The 17,847-nt window shown below is 45.5% G+C and overlaps 1 protein-coding gene and 1 pseudogene across 1 annotated transcript; one reads left to right on the forward strand and one right to left on the reverse strand.

Annotated features, from left to right (window-relative positions):
• Positions 1–290: 290 nt before the first annotated feature.
• On the reverse strand, positions 291–1,764 carry LOC104872903 (lymphocyte antigen 6D-like). The gene is made up of 3 exons (XM_010639272.1): positions 1,716–1,764; positions 1,117–1,215; positions 291–475 (listed from the first exon to the last, which is right to left on the reverse strand). Exons 1-3 carry the CDS (start codon positions 1,762–1,764, stop codon positions 291–293), a joined length of 333 nt encoding a protein of 110 aa, XP_010637574.1.
• A 9,566-nt stretch (positions 1,765–11,330) lies between these two features.
• LOC104872904 lies at positions 11,331–11,992 on the forward strand (annotated as a pseudogene).
• Positions 11,993–17,847: the final 5,855 nt, after the last annotated feature.

Raw genomic sequence — 17,847 nt, forward strand, 5'->3', positions numbered from 1 at the left:
ATCTGCCTCAGCCCCAGCTAGTAACAGGTCGGTGGCCATGGCCACCTAATTGCTCCAGCACCTGGAGGCCAGCAGATGGCCAATCCTTAGGCCAAGGATCCCACAGCAGTACACTAGACAGCAGCACGGACTTGCTGGGTGTGTCCATCTTCTGTCAGGCCCCGCATCTGTGACTGCCCTCCCCTGGAATCTTCCCAGTGAGAGATGGAAAGTTCCACATCTGAGACCACAAAGCATGTCTGCTGCACAGCAGGACCTGGCTCCAGACTCCTATTTCTGCAGCTCCACGACTACCTGCTGAGGTAGGCAGCCAAGAGGCTGAAGGCCAGCACACCCCAGCTGACACTGTGGCTCACTGCACTGTTGCAGAGATCTGTGTTGCAGCAGGAGGCCCTGGAATAAGACAGACTCTCCTGGAAGCCAGGGCAAGTGTAAGCACATGATTTTATGACAATGGTTTCCTGGCCTGGGGGTCCTGGAAAATATAAGACAAAGAACCATTTACTAAGACCTATAAAGCCCATTGCTGCCCCTCTCAGCCCCTCTCAGCCGGCTCCTGCTTGATCCTTTCCCATTGTTTTCTGACCCCACTGGGACACATTAAGAGGTCAGCAGGGTCAGGGCTCTGTTTGCGACTGGGACTAGGTCTCAGTGTAAAACCTGATCAGGATCAGGGCTCAGTGTGGGAGCATGATGAGGATTCAGTGTGTGAGCACAGTCAGGGGTCAGGGTGAAACCAGATTCAGGGCTCAGCATGTGAACAAACTCAGAGCTTTTATCCACAGCTGACTTTTCTCCCTCTTCCTGTCTGAGAGCCCGTACTAAATGGGAACCATTTCAATCTGGTGTTTCCCATGTGCTGGCCCTGTGCAGGACAGGTCTTGTGGAATACCGCACCACTCTTCCCCAGGCCTTTAGGGAAGAGGCCCCAGGTTGTTCCCATTTTGGAAGAAAGACAGGGCAAGGCAACGGACAGCATTTGTCAGAAGCATTGCTGGCAAATCCCAGCACCTAGATCAGAAGCGAGTCTTCCCAGCCTCCTCCGACCTTACCCACAGGCCCAGCCCTCTGGGTCCAAAGTGCCAGATCCAGATGTTGCAGGAAGGGGACACTCACTGTTCCATGTGGTCAGGCAGTAGCGGGTTTGGGCTACGCAAGACACAGGCTGGAAACAATCCTTTGTAGCAGAGCACTCGTGACACTGCAGCGCCTGGGCTGGGGGAACACAGCTGGGCTCAGGGACCAAAGCCTGCAGCTGCACAACTGCACAGGCACAGGGTCAATTGCGCTCCCTGGAAAGCACCAGCTGACCAAGCTTTTCACTGCTCCTCTAGCTGTCGCCTCACCCTGACAGGTAGACAACTGCTCCCTGGGGTACCCTGGGGCTTGGAAGCAGCTCACTCTCAGTGCCCTAGAGCACTGCAGCAGCAGGGTCCCATGGTGAGGGCAGGAACAGCAGCTATGAGCAGCCAGAGGCCTCATCCCTCCTAGCACCACGGGAGAAGCCCACTGTGGACAGAGGGCAGCTCCTGTCCAAGAGTGACACAAGTGCAGCAGAGAGGAAGGCAGAGGGCCTCTGGCAAGCCCCAACCTATACCCTGGGTCTGCTGTGGGCAGCAGGGCCACATCATTCTGGGGCCCGTCCAGATCCTAAGGATGGCTGCCAGCATCTCCAGGTACCCTGGGTCCCCAGGACTGGGTTCCCATTAGCTCACCTGGCCACGTGATCAGGAGCAGAGGCAGCCACAGCAGGGGAGTCCTCATGGCTGGGCCAGGTGATAGGCAGGTAGAGCACATGGAGCCCTGTGTGTGGGTCTTTATAGCTAGGAATGTGGAGTGCCAGGTTCCTCAGTCACTCCTGCTGCCTCATGTGTCATCGCTGGGGGTGAGGTCAGACAGTAAATACCTCTGGGATCCACCAGGCCTGATGCAAGACTCCACCCACCACTCAGACTCTCCTGTTCGGGGTTCCCCTGGCAACCCTCCCCACCCTCGCCCCTCCTGGGCAACACTGCTCTGCATCTTGCCGGGGCCTGTTGTCCAGGGCACATTGTCCTCTTGTCCCATGCCACAGGCAGGGCCCAAACCAGGAGAAGAATCTTCTCACAGCTCCGGAGCCCGGAATCCGAGCGCCATTGCTGGCAGCTCTGGCTCCTCCTGGCTTCTCTCCTTGCCATGTGGATGGTGAGCTTCTCTGCGCTCTCACGTGGTTGTCCCTCTGATCTCCCCTTCTCATAAGGAACCAGTCAGCCTAAATCAGGGCCCACCATAGAGACCCCACTGTGCCACAATCACCTCTCTAAAGAGCCCATCTGCAAACATGGCCGCCTCTGAGGTCCTGGGGTTTTCAAAACCTCAACCTTTGAATCTGGGGGGACAGCCAGCGCATTTCCTGAAAGAGAGAGGTAAAACTGGGCCCTTTTGCCAACTCAGGTTTGGGGATGCAAATATGGTCACCAGTGGCTCTGTGGGGCTGGATGTTGCTGCCTCCCTACTGCCCCACCTGGCAGGGGGCGCCACACGAGGGACACTCAGGAGATGATGAAGTCTGTTCTCTACCCACAGCACAGGACCTCAGGATGCCCCTATTTCATCTCCCACCAAGAATGAAGAAACACAGCCAATTAATAAGGGTCTAGCAGTATGTAAATCTGACCCTGTTTCAAAACATGGAAACAGGAAGAATAAATTCCACTGGGTGTGAGCGTCCCCAGGAAAGCAGAGCAAATACTTGGGAACCTTCTGGACATCAGCCCAGCCTAGGCCTCCTGATGCATCATCAGTCAGGACTCCCAGGAACAGCTCTGGGAGAGTCTCAGAGCTGTGTGGTTTGTGAGTCTGAGGGTACACAGCTGCTCTTCACTAAACGTACCCACCATGACCTGCAGAGAACGAATCCCTTCAGCTTCAAGGAAGGGCCTAAATGGCAGTCCAAGGACACTGCAGTCTAGGTCTTCTCCCTTGAGGTTTCCACAAGTGGCTAGGACCCCTCCATCTGAGTGGGGGACAGATGATACAAGGATGCATGGAGGTGGCTGTCTGCCCCTGCTCGGCCCCCACCCACTTTGCAGATATATGTATGTGGACTCCAGGGCACACCCCATCACACAGTAGGCACTAAGAGTGAGGCTTACAGCAGTGCTCTTGTCCTCTGTGTGGCCCTGAGCAAATCTAGCCTTTGTATCCTGCTCTGTGCTGTCTCCCAACACACCAGTGGGTTTAGCAGGGCCTGGCTCACTGCCATTCTGCCTTCCTGTCTAGAAGGCCCCTTCCGGGCTAAACCCCCACCACAGGTCCTAGGTCCTAGCCAAGGGCACCCCAGCAACTCTGGAAGTGAGGCACAGCATAGACCAGGCCCTCTCCAAGGTCACTCAGTGGCAAAAGGTGAACAGAGTGGAGCCCAGATCTCCACCGTCCACAGGTTCCTCCTCCATGGCTGGTTGGGGCAGGAGAGGAGTGGGAATCACATTCCTTCCGGCACCAGGAGGGAAAGTATGTGTGGGGATAGATGTCAGGCTAGGAAAGCTGAGGGACAGGATTCCCTGAAAGGACTAGCAGGGTCAAAGGAAAGGGACTCTGTCTTTCTTCCCCACTTCCTGGATGCCAGGTGTGCACTTTGCTCATTCTGTGGACCCAGAAACTGAGGAGACCAGCTGGCCACCTGGAGTGAGGGCTGCATGCCACAGGGTGGTGGGAGTCCTTGTTGGACTCAAGGCCCAGCAGTGAGATAGCCTCCCTAGGTGCCTCAAGCTCATGCCTCACTCCCTTATACAAAGGTACAGCCAGCTAGGAACTTAGCTGGTGACCTCATCCAGCCAAGCATCAGCCTGCTGATGTGTCAGTCTGGCACAGCTCTGGGAGTCCCAAGTGACAGGGAAGCAGCACCCAGAGCTTGGCTGACAACTACACGCAACAGGCCTCTTCCCCGGGTGACAGGAGCGAACAGCGTGCTCCAGCCCTCTACATACATCCCCTGAAACTCATAGTACCCCAGAAGAAGCACTGGCCACTACTACAGCCTCTAGTCAGAGAGCCCACTGCCCAGTCACCCTGTTTGTGTTGTGCTAATTTCTCTGGGTTGGGGGAAGGGGAGATCAGGGGTCAGTACAAACAGGACAGCCCATCCCTAATAAAGCAGTCAGGTGATATCTTGACTCATTACAGACCAGCTAGCTTGGAATTTCTGCTTGTCATCTTTGTTGTGGCTAAGGCAACCTAAAAACATAGCACAGAAAGTTGCTAGGACTGTAAACATAGAAACGGCCTGGAGATGCCTCATCTCCATCTCAGTAACCTGTGGATCTATTACCTCCTGGCCAAAGGAGTCAGCTAAAGATCTGGAACTGGCCAGATAGTCTTGGTTTTCTAGGTGGCCCTGAGTGGCATTAAAGGTCTTTGCAAGAGGGAGGCTGGAGGTTTGGGGAGGCAGAGATGATGAGTTAAGGGCAGAAGAGAGCACAACACACCTGGGTGGCCTCTCAAAGTGTGAAGGAGCAGGACAGATCCTCCCCAGAGCCTCGGCACAGTTCTGCTGACACCTTGGCCCCAGCCTGCAAGGCCCACAGGTAAAGAGTACATACACCTGTGTTGTTTTAAGCTCTTACACTCATGGTCATCCAAAATAGCAGCCTCCGGAGACTAAGCCATTAAGCTTCCACTCTGCTAAGTGGACCCAGAGAAATGGACCCTGTTCTGAGGTTCTGTCCTGGGGGAGAAGGCTCATGTTCCTTATGACAAACACACAGACAGAGTGTGGGGTAAGGGACTCCTCAAAGGGATTCCAGCCCTGGGCCCAAAGGGGCCACTGCTGACTGTGCCATGAGAGACTCTCTTGCTGCTACCTCTATTCCCAGGACAGCCTTGCTTCCAGAGGTCTGTCCCCTTGTCCCCTGGGAGATCCCTGAGCCACCACACCCAGCAAGCAGGCCCGCTGTCCCTTCGTCCAGATGCTGAGTTTGGGTATGACAAACAGCATAGAGTTAGATCTTTGGTAGGGAGGGTAATCTATTCTACCAATCTGTACCTTGGAATTTAATTCGTTTTCATTTAAAGTACTTATTGATAATGAGAGATTTACTTGCTTACTTAACTTACTTATTTCATTTTGATGTTTGATTTTGTGTTCTTTTTGCTCTTCATTTCCTGCATTACACTTGCCTCTGTTTAGTTGATTTTCTTCAGCAATATTCATTTGCTTTTGAGTACTGTATATTCTAGTCATTTTCTTTGTGATTACCGTGGGGATTACATGTAACATCCTAAAGTTAAACACTCTAAATAGAATTTATACCAGCTCAACTTCAATAATATATAAAAACTGCCTTTAGAGCTTGCTCCCACCCCTTTCAGTTATTGATGTCACAAAATTACAACTCTATATATTGTGTCCCAAAAGCACACATTAATCACTCCTTTGTTTAATTCATTACTCTCTTAATCACATTATAAACAAAATTGGGAGTTATAGATCATTGTTACAATAATTTAATTTCATAATCGCCCATGTATTCAGCTTTACTCCTTCATATAACTTTGAGTTACCACCCAGTGCCCTTTCATTACAAGCTGTGGGGCTTCCTGAGCATTCTCACAGGCGGGTCTAGGGTAACAAATATCCACTGTTTTCCTTAAAATCTTAAGACTACCTTAATTTCTCCCTCACTTTTGGAGGACAATTTGAACTTAGGGTTAGTTGACGGTATTTTTTTCTTTCAGCATTTTGACTACACATAGCCCACTACCTTCTGGCTTGCAAAGATTCTGCTGAGAAATCTGCTGATAATCTGGAGTGCCCCTCATATGTAACGAGTCATTTTTCTGCTGCTTTCAAGATTCTCACTCTTTTCTTTTCCAAGATTTGATTGTAATATGTAGGTATAGATCTCTTTAAGTTCATCTTAGAGTCTATTAAGCTTCTTGGACATTTATATTCATTGTTTATAAAAATTGGGGGACTTTTGAGTCATTATTTTTCAAATCACCCCTCTGCCCCTTCTCCCTCTGTCTTCCCATTCTTCTTGGATTCCTACCTTGCATGTGTTTGTCTGGTGCCAGCCGACAGGTCCCTAAGGCTCTGCTAGGGACAGCCCTAACAGAGCCTCTGTCTTACTCAGACACAATAATTTCAATGATTCTATGTTCAAATTCATTGATTTTTGCATCTGCTCAAATCTGCCTTTAAATTTCTCTAGAAATTTTTTTATTTGTTATTGTTCTTTTCAGCTCCAGAGTTTTTTGTTTCCATTTAGATTTCCTATCTCCTTATTGATATTTACATTTTTTGTGACTTTCTCTGCATCTTCCTTAGTTCTTTGAACCCTGTTTTTTTTGTTTTGTTTGTTTGTTTGTTTGTTTTTTCAGCTTTATGAACCCTATTTTTAAAGACAGTTGTTTTAAAATCACTTGTCTGGCCAAATCAAATAGGCAAGGCAAGAAACTAAAAGGAGATGGGAGAAAAAGTAAAAAGAGTCAACAAATGGACAACAACATGACAAGAATAAGTCAAAATATATCAGTTGTAACCATCAATGTTAATGACCTCAATTCACCAATCAAGAGAAACAGATTGGCAGAATGGATTAAGAAGCAAAATCCAACAATATGTTGTATACAAGAAACACACCTAGTGCAAAAGGAAGTCCATAGACTGAAAGTGAAAGGATGGAAAACAATTCTCCATGCATCAGGAGTCCAGAAAAAAGCAGGGGTAGCAATCTTATTCTCAGATAAAGTAAATTTCAAACCAAAACTCATTAAGAGAGACAAAGAAGGACACTACATCCTTGTAAAGGGAACAATTCAAGAGGAAGAGCTGACAATCATAAACATATATGCACCAAATACAAATGCCCCCAACTATATAAAACAAATATTAAGTAACATGAAAAACCAAATAAGCACTAATACAATTGTAGTGGGGGATTTAAATACCCCACTATCACAAATTGACAGATCTACTAGGCAGAAAATCAACAATGAAATAATAGAACTGAACCAAGCTTTGGAACACATGGACTTAATAGATGTTTATAGAGTATTCCACCCCCAAAAACCAGAATATACATTCTTTTCGGCTGCACATGGATCATTCTCCAAAATAGACCACATACTGGCTCACAAAACAGGTCTAAATAAATGCAAAAAAATTGAAGTCATCCCCTGTTTATTATCAGATCATAGTGCAATCAAACTAGACATCAATAGCACAAGAAACTATAGAAACTTCACAAGCACATGGAAACTGAACAACACTCTCCTAAACAATCAATGGATTACAGAGGAAATTAAAGAAGAAATTAGACAGTTTTTACAAATAAATGAGAATGCCAATACAACATACAGGAATCTTTGGGACACAATGAAAGCAGTTCTACGTGGAAAATTCATAACATTGAATGCCCACACTAGGAAAACAGAGCGGGCTCAAATAAACAACTTAACGATGAAACTTAGACTCCTAGAAAAACAAGAGCAAGAAAAACCCAAAGCTCGAACAAGAGAGGAAATTATAAAGATCCGAGCAGAAATCAATGCAATTGAAATTAAGAAAACGATACAAAAAATAAATGAAACAAAGAGCTGGTTTTTTGAAAGAATAAATAAAATTGACAAACCCTTAGCTAATCTTATCAAAAAAAGGAAAGAAAAGGCTCAGATCCATGCAATTAGGAATGAAAAAGGCGAAGTCACAACAGATCCGAAAGAAATCCAGAGGATCATGAACACCTACTTTGAGAACCTGTACTCTAATAAAATGGAAAACACAGAAGAAATGGACAGATTTCTAGATACTTATGAATTACCAAAGTTGAACGAAGAAGATAAAAACATTTTAAACACCCCAATCACAATCAGTGAAATTGAAAATGTAATTAAAAACTTACCAACAAAGAAAAGCCCAGGCCCTGATGGATTCACTGCTGAATTTTACAAGACATTTAGAGAAGAACTACTACCATTACTCTTCAAACTTTTCAATGAAATTGAAAGAGAAGCTATACTTCCAAATTCATTCCTGGAAGCAAGTATCACTCTGATTCCCAAACCAGAGAAAGATACAACCAAAAAGGAGAACTACAGACCAATCTCCTTAATGAATATAGATGCAAAAATCCTTAATAAGATACTAGCAAACAGAATACAGAGGATTATTAAGAAGATCATCCATCATGACCAAGTCGGATTTATTCCAGAGATGCAAGGGTGGTTCAACATACGAAAGTCAGTGAATGTAATACATTATATTAACAAAGTCAAGGACAAAAACCATATGATCCTCTCAATAGATGCAGAAAAAGCATTTGATAAAATTCAACACCCATTCATGATAAAAACCCTGCAAAAAATTGGAATAGATGGTCTATACCTCAATTTAATAAAGGCTATTTATGAAAAACCATCAGCCAACATCATATTGAATGGCCAAAAACTGAAAACCTTCATGTTAAAATCAGGAACAAGACAAGGATGCCCACTATCGCCACTTCTCTTCAATATAGTTCTGGAAACATTAGCCACAGCAATTAGACAAGAGAAAGAAATTAAAGCAATAAAGATAGGAAAGGAAGAAGTTAAACTATCATTATTTGCTGATGATATGATACTCTACATTGAAGATCCAAAAAACTCCACCAAAAAACTTCTAGACTTAATTGACAGATTCAGTAAAGTATCTGGATACAAGGTGAATACCCAAAAATCAATAGCCTTTCTATACACAAATAACAGACAGACAGAAAGAGAAATAAGGGAAAAAATTCCTTTTACAATAGCATCCAAAAAAATGAAGTATCTAGGAATCAATCTAACAAAAGAAACAAAAGATCTCTACACTGAAAACTACAGCACTCTGAAAAAAGAAATCGAAGAGGATATAAAAAAATGGAAAGATATCCCCTGCTCCTGGGTAGGAAGAATCAACATAGTGAAAATGGCCATACTACCGAAACTGCTATATACATTCAATGCAATGCCAATTGAAATTCCAACACTATATTTCACAGAACTAGAAAAAAGAATCCAAAAATTCATTTGGAACCACAAGAGACCTAGAATAGCAAAAGCCATTATAGGCAACAGTCACATGGCACCAGGTGTAACAATTCCCAATTTGAAACTATACTACAAAGCCACTGTGATAAAATCAGCATGGTACTGGCAAAGAAATAGGCCTGAGGATCAATGGAACAGACTGGAAGACACAAAAACAAATGCAGATGTACTCAGCTACCTCATCTTCGACAAAGGAGCTCACCATCCTCAGTGGAGGAAAGATAGCCTCTTTAATAAATGGTGTTGGAAAAACTGGATATCAACCTGTCACAGATTAAAATTAGACCCTTATCTTTCGCCATGCACTAAATTAAAATCCAAATGGATTAAAGATCTAAATATTAAAACAGAAACATTAAACTTGCTGGAAAGTAAGTTAGGCAGAACTCTGGAAGACATTGGTATAGGAAAAGACTTTATGAACAAATCCTCAGTAGCACGGGAACTAGCAGAAAGAATCAACAACTGGGATCTCATCTTACTAAAAAGCTTCTGTACTTCAAAAGAAACCATTAGCAGAACTAAGAGACAATCTACAATGTGGGAAAAAATTTTTACCAGCTGTACCTCAGACAAAGGACTATTATCAAGGATATATAAAGAACTCAAAACAATCAGTCCCCCCAAATATAAAGACCCGATCCAAAAATGGGCATCCGAAATGAACAGACATTTCTCATACAAAGAAGTGAAAGCAGCAAGAAAATATATGAAAAAATGTTCCACATCACTGGTCATTCGAGAGATGCAGATGAAAACAACACTGAGATTCCACCTCACCCCACAAAGAATGGCTGCTATCAAGAAATCACACAATAACAAATGTTGGCGGGGTTGTGGGGAGAAAGGAACCCTCCTCCATTGTTGGTGGGAGTGCAGACTAGTGCAACCACTATGGAAATCAATATGGAGATACCTCAAAGAGCTTGGACTGGAGGTTCCATTTGACCCAGCCATCCCTCTGTTGGGTATCTTTCCAAGAGAACTAAAAGAATCATATCACAGAGAAGTATGTGCACCCATGTTTATAGCGGCACAGTTTGTAATAGCTAAATCTTGGAAACAACCTATTTGCCCATCCGTTGGAAACTGGATAAAGAAGTTGTGGTTTTTCTATAAAATGGAATATTACTCAGCCATAAAGAGCGAGAGAATAGATTCATTCATAGGAAAATGGATACATATTGAAGATATACTCCTAAGTGAAATAAATAAGTCCCACATGTGTAAATACCAAATAGTTTCCCTGGTGTGAATATTCTGCAACAATGCATAAGATTCTAATAAGATTACTGACATTTAGAAATGGGAAGAAAGGAGCTAAAGGTGTAGGGAAGGTGTGATACGTAGGGGAAGAACAAAAAGGGAAAAGAAAAAAATGTGAGAGAATGAAAAGATGAAAATAAAGTGTTTGTAGATGGGGAGGGGAGGAGGGGGTGAAGGGAGGGCAGAGGTAAGGGGAAAAAATGAGAATCAAGACTTGCCATGTAAAGGTACATGATCCCAACAATGAATGTAACTGTACTGTATCCCTAAAATGTACCAATAAACTCAATAAAATTAAAAAAAAAATCACTTGTCTGGATTTACCCCAAGGGTGAGGGCACTGCAAGGGAGTGAAGAGGGCTGTTCCCAGTATCATCGGCGCTTAAGCAATAATCATCTCCCTCCTCTCAGTTCACGCAGCTTTCCCAGGAGGAATTACACAGCCAATACCATATAATTCCCATAATGTCTAAGGATGGACATTCACCATGGTAGTGACAGTGACAGTGACAGGTGATTGTGGCCAGCTGAATACAAATAGCCTGGCTTCATCTAGTCTTCGTAATCTTACTTATCACTTAGGTCTCAGTCTTAAAGAACTTTCACTTGACTCTGCCTCTCAGCAAATCTTCAGTTTCCTCGCATAATGCCACTTCTGAGGACACTAAAGGCTCTTGCTTCCAATGTGATAATAAACAGAGGCATGAATCCTGTATGGCTCCAGAAAGATTTGGAAATGGCAATGTGGGTTTTGGCAGTAACGCTCATGTCCAAGCACCAGATAACTTGAACCTTCTTGTAAATAGCACGCAATTTGTTGTAAATCCATAGATCTTCACTGCTCATCCAATATTATGTTGGGAAGGCTCTTTGGACCAGGACCAGAAAGCGGGTACTATACAACTTCACATGGCCCAAAGAAAAGGAAAAGTATGAGATTGCTGAACCAATTGGTGTTGTATTATTTTGCATGGTGCTGTATAATTACAAAACTGATATTATCAATTGTCCTAATGGCATCTCTATCCCAGATCTTAGAGGTACATGAGATGATCTCTGCATTAACTTCAACTTCAATGCTCGCTGATGTCCAAGTCAATGCTTTACTGCATGAACAAATGACAGTGCTCAGAAGCGGTTTGATCACTACCTCGAAGAACTGATACTGCCCATCGTGGTGGGCTGTGCCAAGAAAAGAGAGTGACAGTGCCACATCATTGTGCTGATGGCTGAGGGTTCTGTGGCCTGGGGTGACGACCACCCCGCCAGTAGAAGGATATCCCCTACTTCTTCATAACTCCACTACATATTCATTGAGTATATAGAGACTCTAGATGTTGCTTAAGCAGTGTTAAAGGACCTAAAAAAATTCACATTGGGACTAAAGGTTACCCTTCTTTAAGGAAAAAAATTGAAGACCTGGTGGGTGGTCTGAAGTTATCTATAGTTGTGTGCAGTGTCCCTTTGTCCAGATATCATGGGAAAAGGAAGAATGGAGCGTCACCACATGGATTTCTAGTGTGTTCGAAGCAAATGCGTTATTAATATGGTATCTGCTAATGGGGATATCTCAGAGGACCAGGATGCATTAACACACCACCCGCCACAATTGGATGAATTTGACAGGCGAAGTGCTCTACTTTCTCAAATGGTTTCAAGTGACTTCCAAGATTAGAGCCTCTGTGGGTCCAGCCCTCGCCGGAGCTCTTCTGTGTGTAGGATGCGCACCACCAGGCTCCCCATCCTCCCTGTGGTCATCTCATCCTGAGTAGGAACATGCTTCTCCTTTATCTTTGTCCTTTCCTTGGTAGTTAATATGTGTCCTTTTCAGTAAGCCTATGTATCTGGCAGGAGGTCAGGAAGCACTCTGGCAACTAGGCTACCGGCTTTGCAACAGGTCTGGTAACTTAAAAAATCTGAGTCTGGTGCCGTTCACTGAGTCTTTGTGTAACTGCAAAAGCAGAAAAGACAGTCAAGACTACTTTTGCCTCATATTTAGCAAAGCAGTCCTCATCCTTTATACCCTAGTTTTGTTTTGATTTTTGTTTGTTTGTTTTATATCAGGCAAATGCATAGTAGCAAAGGAACCAAACTTAAAAAGAGATGATCTCTGTCTTCTAAAAGCAGGCATTGTGACCCTCACAAAAGTTTAATGAAATGCCATTCCTGGGGCCTCTGCAACCAGATTGCATCTAGGGTGAACAGGCTCATTCAAAACCTCCACAAAAATTCTTAAGAGCTGAAATTCAGTTTATTCATTAATGCAGTGAACAGTCCAACACCACACAAGACATGTTTTTTGGCAGAATGACTTTAACATAAGAATGGCTAGTTTTCTTAAACTACTTTCTCATAAAATTCTATAGGACAAGCTACCTGATTCTCCCAAAACTAGAGTCAGGTATTAAGGATCCTACTTTTAAAGAGTAAGAATGTTCTTTGTGTTTTTGTTTAGCCTTGACCTTGTGGTGATTGCTTAACAGTGCTTCCTCTGCACTTCTCAGTAGGCTTTTGTGCCATTACAAAGAAAATTTGAGTCACCTGAAGTTAGTGTATTGTGGATATGTATAACTTCTCCTATTATAGATTACGTGTTGACATTGAAGTGTAAATGTGTTGCAGCTAACAATTCAATTAGTTCTTGCTTAGGTCAAAGTTATGAAAGTGGGGGTGTACTTGATACTTTGTTCTGTATAATCAATTATTTTTCTCAGGCTTTCAAGAACTAGGCATCTTCCCCAACACTCCAAATTGTAAGTTACCATGCTTTTGGCCTCAACAAATGGGACTTAAGAAAGTAGAAATCTGTGAAGTTTCACCTGCTAGTGTCACCAAGTGGTAACTAAATTAAAAAGGGACCACAGATTCCTTCCGGTTGAGAAATTTCTTATGCATTCCCCCAACCCTGCCCCTACCTAGACTTTAGCATCACCATAATGTGGTGGCCCCTTAGCCATGCCTGCTCTGTTCCCATGGTCAGGAGAGTCCTCAGTGCCAGGAGCTCTCAGTTCTTGCAGGAACGAGGGCTGGGTTGTGGTCACTCCCTTCAGAGTCTGTTACTGGCCAGATAGGCAAAAGGTGTTTCTTGCTATCAAAAAAGATAGAACTTGGGTTTGGTGTCTTTTGTAAGTGTCCAAATAAGTAAGCCAGCCTGTTTATACATTTTCATAAGAAAATGGTTTTATTCAGAGTATCTTAAAGTGAATGGAATGTAAGTGTACAGAAAGGAAAGGGGAAGAAACTCCATGCAAGGGAAACCATTCATCTTGAGGCAGCCATGAATGAGTGGAAGAGAAAGGCTGTAGTCATGTGCTTTACATGTGTTAACTAACTGACTTCTCATAACAACCCTAGGAAGGGATGGCTCTTGCTCTTCACCAGAGAGTGATAATGGTGCTGATGGTGCTGATAATGGTGGTGGAGGTGATGGTGATGGCGGCAGCAGTGGTGTTGGTGATAGTAGTAGTGATAGCGGTGATGAGGGGGACAAGGATGGTGTTAATGACAGGAGTGGTAGATATGGAGACAGCAGCAGTGGTTACATGGCAGTAGCAGTGCTGAAGAGTATGTTTCAGTTTGCCTGGCATGAGTTAACACCAAGTGGTGGTTAAGATGCACCCTGTGGGACCCTAACCACTTGGACTTGAACCCCAGCCTTAAGACTCATTCTTAGTAGGACCATATCCACTTTAGTCATCTCAGTGTGGTTCACTTATATAATCAGCCCAGTGGGGATCAGAAGACCCAAGATGACTATGGGGATTAAATGAGGTAAGTACCACAGTGAGCTTTGCCTGGGAAAGGCATGGATGCTTCACAGAGAGGCATGGGTCTACTGACACTATCCCACACTTCTGGCCCTTTTGACTCTGTTTACTGTCTCCAGATTTCCATTTATTCCTGGCTGTATTCCAGCTCTGGTGACCTTTGCATGACCCATGCATTTGTCACTGAAATATACTTTGCCCTGCTCCAATGTAGGGGACAAGCAATCATTTGATTCCCAGCAATCAAATCCCTCTTTCCTTTTGTGTGACTTTTCCTAAAGATAGCGCTGGAATTCACCACCTGCTCTTTGGCTGTCTCCCCGACCAGAGGCTGTTGATCAGATAGGTTCCATCAACAATGCTCACTTTGCCTCACTCTTCCCAAAGGCAACATGCAAACCCCCACCATGTCTTGTAGACCTTGCCACTTGGCTGCTCTCGTTGCCCCAAGACTGTCCTTATCCAGACCTCAACCTTAAATCTTATGAAGACATGAAAACTTAAACAGTCAAGGCATTCTTGTATCACCTTTGATTCCTCAAGGCTCTCTCTCCATATCTAATTGTCTTTCAAAGCTCTTCTCACCCAGAAGCACACATCTGCACTCTGTTCTTGCTGCATCAGCCCCAGAGCAGATCTTGCCTTGTGCAAGTAATTTCACCTGCTCTTGTTTCTCTACCACCACCCATTTCTCCACTCCAGACACAAACCCTAAACCACACTCACTCAAAGCCATCCCTGGTGCCGTTTCCTGTGGGATGAAGTCAAACCCCAGTCACACTGTGTGCTTTGAGATTCTCATTCCTTTGCTCTGTGATGAGAAGAGGGAAACCTGGATCCACAGTTCCAGGTTCTGACCAACTCTACTACTTACTAGCTGTGAGATATTGGGAAAGTTATTTAACATCTCTATGTAACATGTGTATCTGTCTCACAATAGCACCTGCTTCCTAAGGTTTGGGAATAATTGGTGAGTTTGATACACACACATCCCTTGAAGTATACGTGGCACCAGTTTTCACTAGACAAGTGGCATATTCACCATTCCAGCACTCCCACCACCTGTAATCTGTGTGCCACAGCATAACTCAAGATGTCAAAGGTCTTGTCTTTACTGCCTCCTGGGTGGGGAGGGAGGGGCTTCCCAGAGCTCCTGCTCACAGGCTTATGTGGCAGGTATCTGTTCCCATCCTAGGTCACAGGTCATGCACTGGCTGCCCAAGGTTCCTGGACCAGCACAGCTTCCTGCCAGAGCAGGCACCTTGAGCAAGGTTGCACTGCAGCCCATCAACAAAGGGGAAAGAGTGACAATTTGTTCAGCAGTGATGGCAACATGCACCTTGACACCGAGTCACCCTAGTGTTCTAGTGAGTCACAGAACTCTGCTTGGCCCAGAATGGGACTCTGAAATCAGCAGCCCTAGGGCCCAGGGTGCCCCACCCCTTGTATGCACACACCCAGGGGACTCTGAACTTTGGTGACACAGTAGGAAACTGGGAAACACCTGTACCTTTTGAGGAAAACCAGAAGTGGGACCATCTGCATGGTGAGTGGGAGCACCCCTCTCTCTATGTGTGTGGGCTATGAGGTCAAGAGGAGTGGGGAGCACCAGACCACTGCCCACAGACCTCCATGGTTTAGATCCAAATGTCTCATTGTTTAGAAGGTGATTGGACATGGAGGCACTATAACTGATTTGCTGTTGGTGGAGAAGGTTCCCAGCCCCTAGTGGGAAATCAGAGGGGGCTGAGACCCTGAAGCTGGAACAGCACAGGCCTAAGTTGCCTGAGGCCACCAAATATGGAGGGTACCTGGACAGTGCCTGGGATAGGGGATAGACCAGCAGGCTGGGGATAATGACAGGAGAGGGTACAGGGTACAGGCACTGTCGGAGAGGGCTCTGTGTGGCTCAGGAACAGAAGGCAGCAGTAGGAGGGGGAAGGGGCTGGGCAGGAGATGCCTACCTCTGAAGCCCAAAGCCAGTGATTCTCTGTGCAGCTGAGGTGTGTTTTTGTGTCTGTGATGAGTCACTTGGTGACATTTCCCCTTTCTTATGGTACTTATTTGTTCCATGACCATTGTCTAGACAAAGTGTTTGTTGCTCAGGGCATGTAGCACACTTTGGGATGAAGGACTGAGGAAAGGGTTGAAGGCCACAGGTAGGTCCCACCTCCCTGCAGGATCTTCCTTTGACCATCACCAGTGTGCAGCAAGATGTCAGAAGCACCCTGGCCTCTGTTGCCATGCAGCAGTGGTTGCCTTTCCCCAGTTGCAACAATGAAAAAGGTCTCACTACACCATTCATGAGTTGAGCAACGCTGGCCTCACCAAGGGGGTAGGCTGAGGTTGCCAGTGAAATGTTCCGTTCTCATCCCCTAGAGTAGCAAAATGAGAATCCAGTGACTTCATTCTCCAAGTGACAAGTACAGGAGATAAAGAGGTGTCCCTCTCTCCCAGGTCTGAGAGAGCCCCCTGGCCCTGGATGGAGGTGGCCACAAAGCAGAAGGTCTCCAGGCAGCAGTGTGGAGGCTGCTATCCCTTGTGCTCAATAGGGGAAGTCAGGTGTTGAGGTGCAGTCCTGGGCATCAGGAGATGGGGCCTGAGTGTCAGGGGACAGTGCACGTGGGAACCTCGGTCTCCCCTATGGATATACTGCTGGGGGCTGCGGGCCACTCACCACCACCCTCCCTGACTTCTATCTCTCCCTTTCCCTCCCCAACTGCCTCATGACCAGGTAAGTGCACCTTGTTCTGCTGGGAGTCAGACCCCAGCTGTGTTGCTCCTGGGCCTTTGGCCCTGACCACAGAGGATCCCATGGACCCTCATAGGAGGCCTCACTGAAGATGGGAAGAAAACCCCAGCATCATGGCAGGATCTGCTGTATAGCTCCCTGTCCCATTCTCCAGCCTGGGTGACCATGTTACTGTAGGCACAGCCTTTCCCTCCAGATTTGTCTCAGTGTACCCAGCTGTGTGGAGTGAGGGTAGCTCCTTGTCGCTCTCTCACCCTACTCCATGGACTCCCTAAAGGGGATCTTGAGGAAGAGGAGAGTTGTCAATGATGGCTTTCTGGGGGTAAGAGGAGAGAATTGGGTACTGATGTCTAGGCCCCATGGGAGGGGACCATTGTTAGGCTGGGGTAACTAAACCACCAGCCACTAGAGAAAGGTCATTGAAAGAGGCTCATGGAGAGAGCCTCTGGTAGCCTCTGCTTCCATCGCATTCTTCCTCATCCCTGACATTTGATAACTTCCTCAATGCTTGGAAGTCTAAGTCCTTGGCCTGTCTAGCACAAATCTTTTGGGCCGGTTTCAAAAGAATTTCCCACCACTTGGCTCCTCTCAAAAATGTCCGCCCACTCCAGTAGCTGACTGGCTTCCATCCCCAGCTGTCTGCTGATGGAGCTGGGCTCAATCTCCCTCTCCTATTGCAGTAGTCTCAGTCTTCCTTACCATGCTAACACACATCCAAGTAACTTCTCTTTAACACATTTATCAGAATGCAGTATCTTTTCATGCTGGCACTGGTCAATTCCTATAGTCACATGCATCAGGAAATTGAGTCAAAACCTTCCTGCCCTCCCCACCCAGACCCATCCACAGTTGGGCTCTCTTGTTTTCATGCAGGCAAGTGCTGATCAAGATCCAGAGACCAGGGATATCCTGTGATTTAGTAAGAAGCTATGTAGTCTTTGTCCCCAGTTCCTGACAAAGAGCTTCAAAATCCTTGACATTTTCTAAGTGACATGAGTTTCCCTTGTTATT

This window comes from Fukomys damarensis, unplaced genomic scaffold (assembly GCF_012274545.1).
Source record: "Fukomys damarensis isolate Sample0158 unplaced genomic scaffold, DMR_v1.0_HiC HiC_scaffold_5, whole genome shotgun sequence".
NCBI lineage: Eukaryota > Metazoa > Chordata > Mammalia > Rodentia > Bathyergidae > Fukomys > Fukomys damarensis.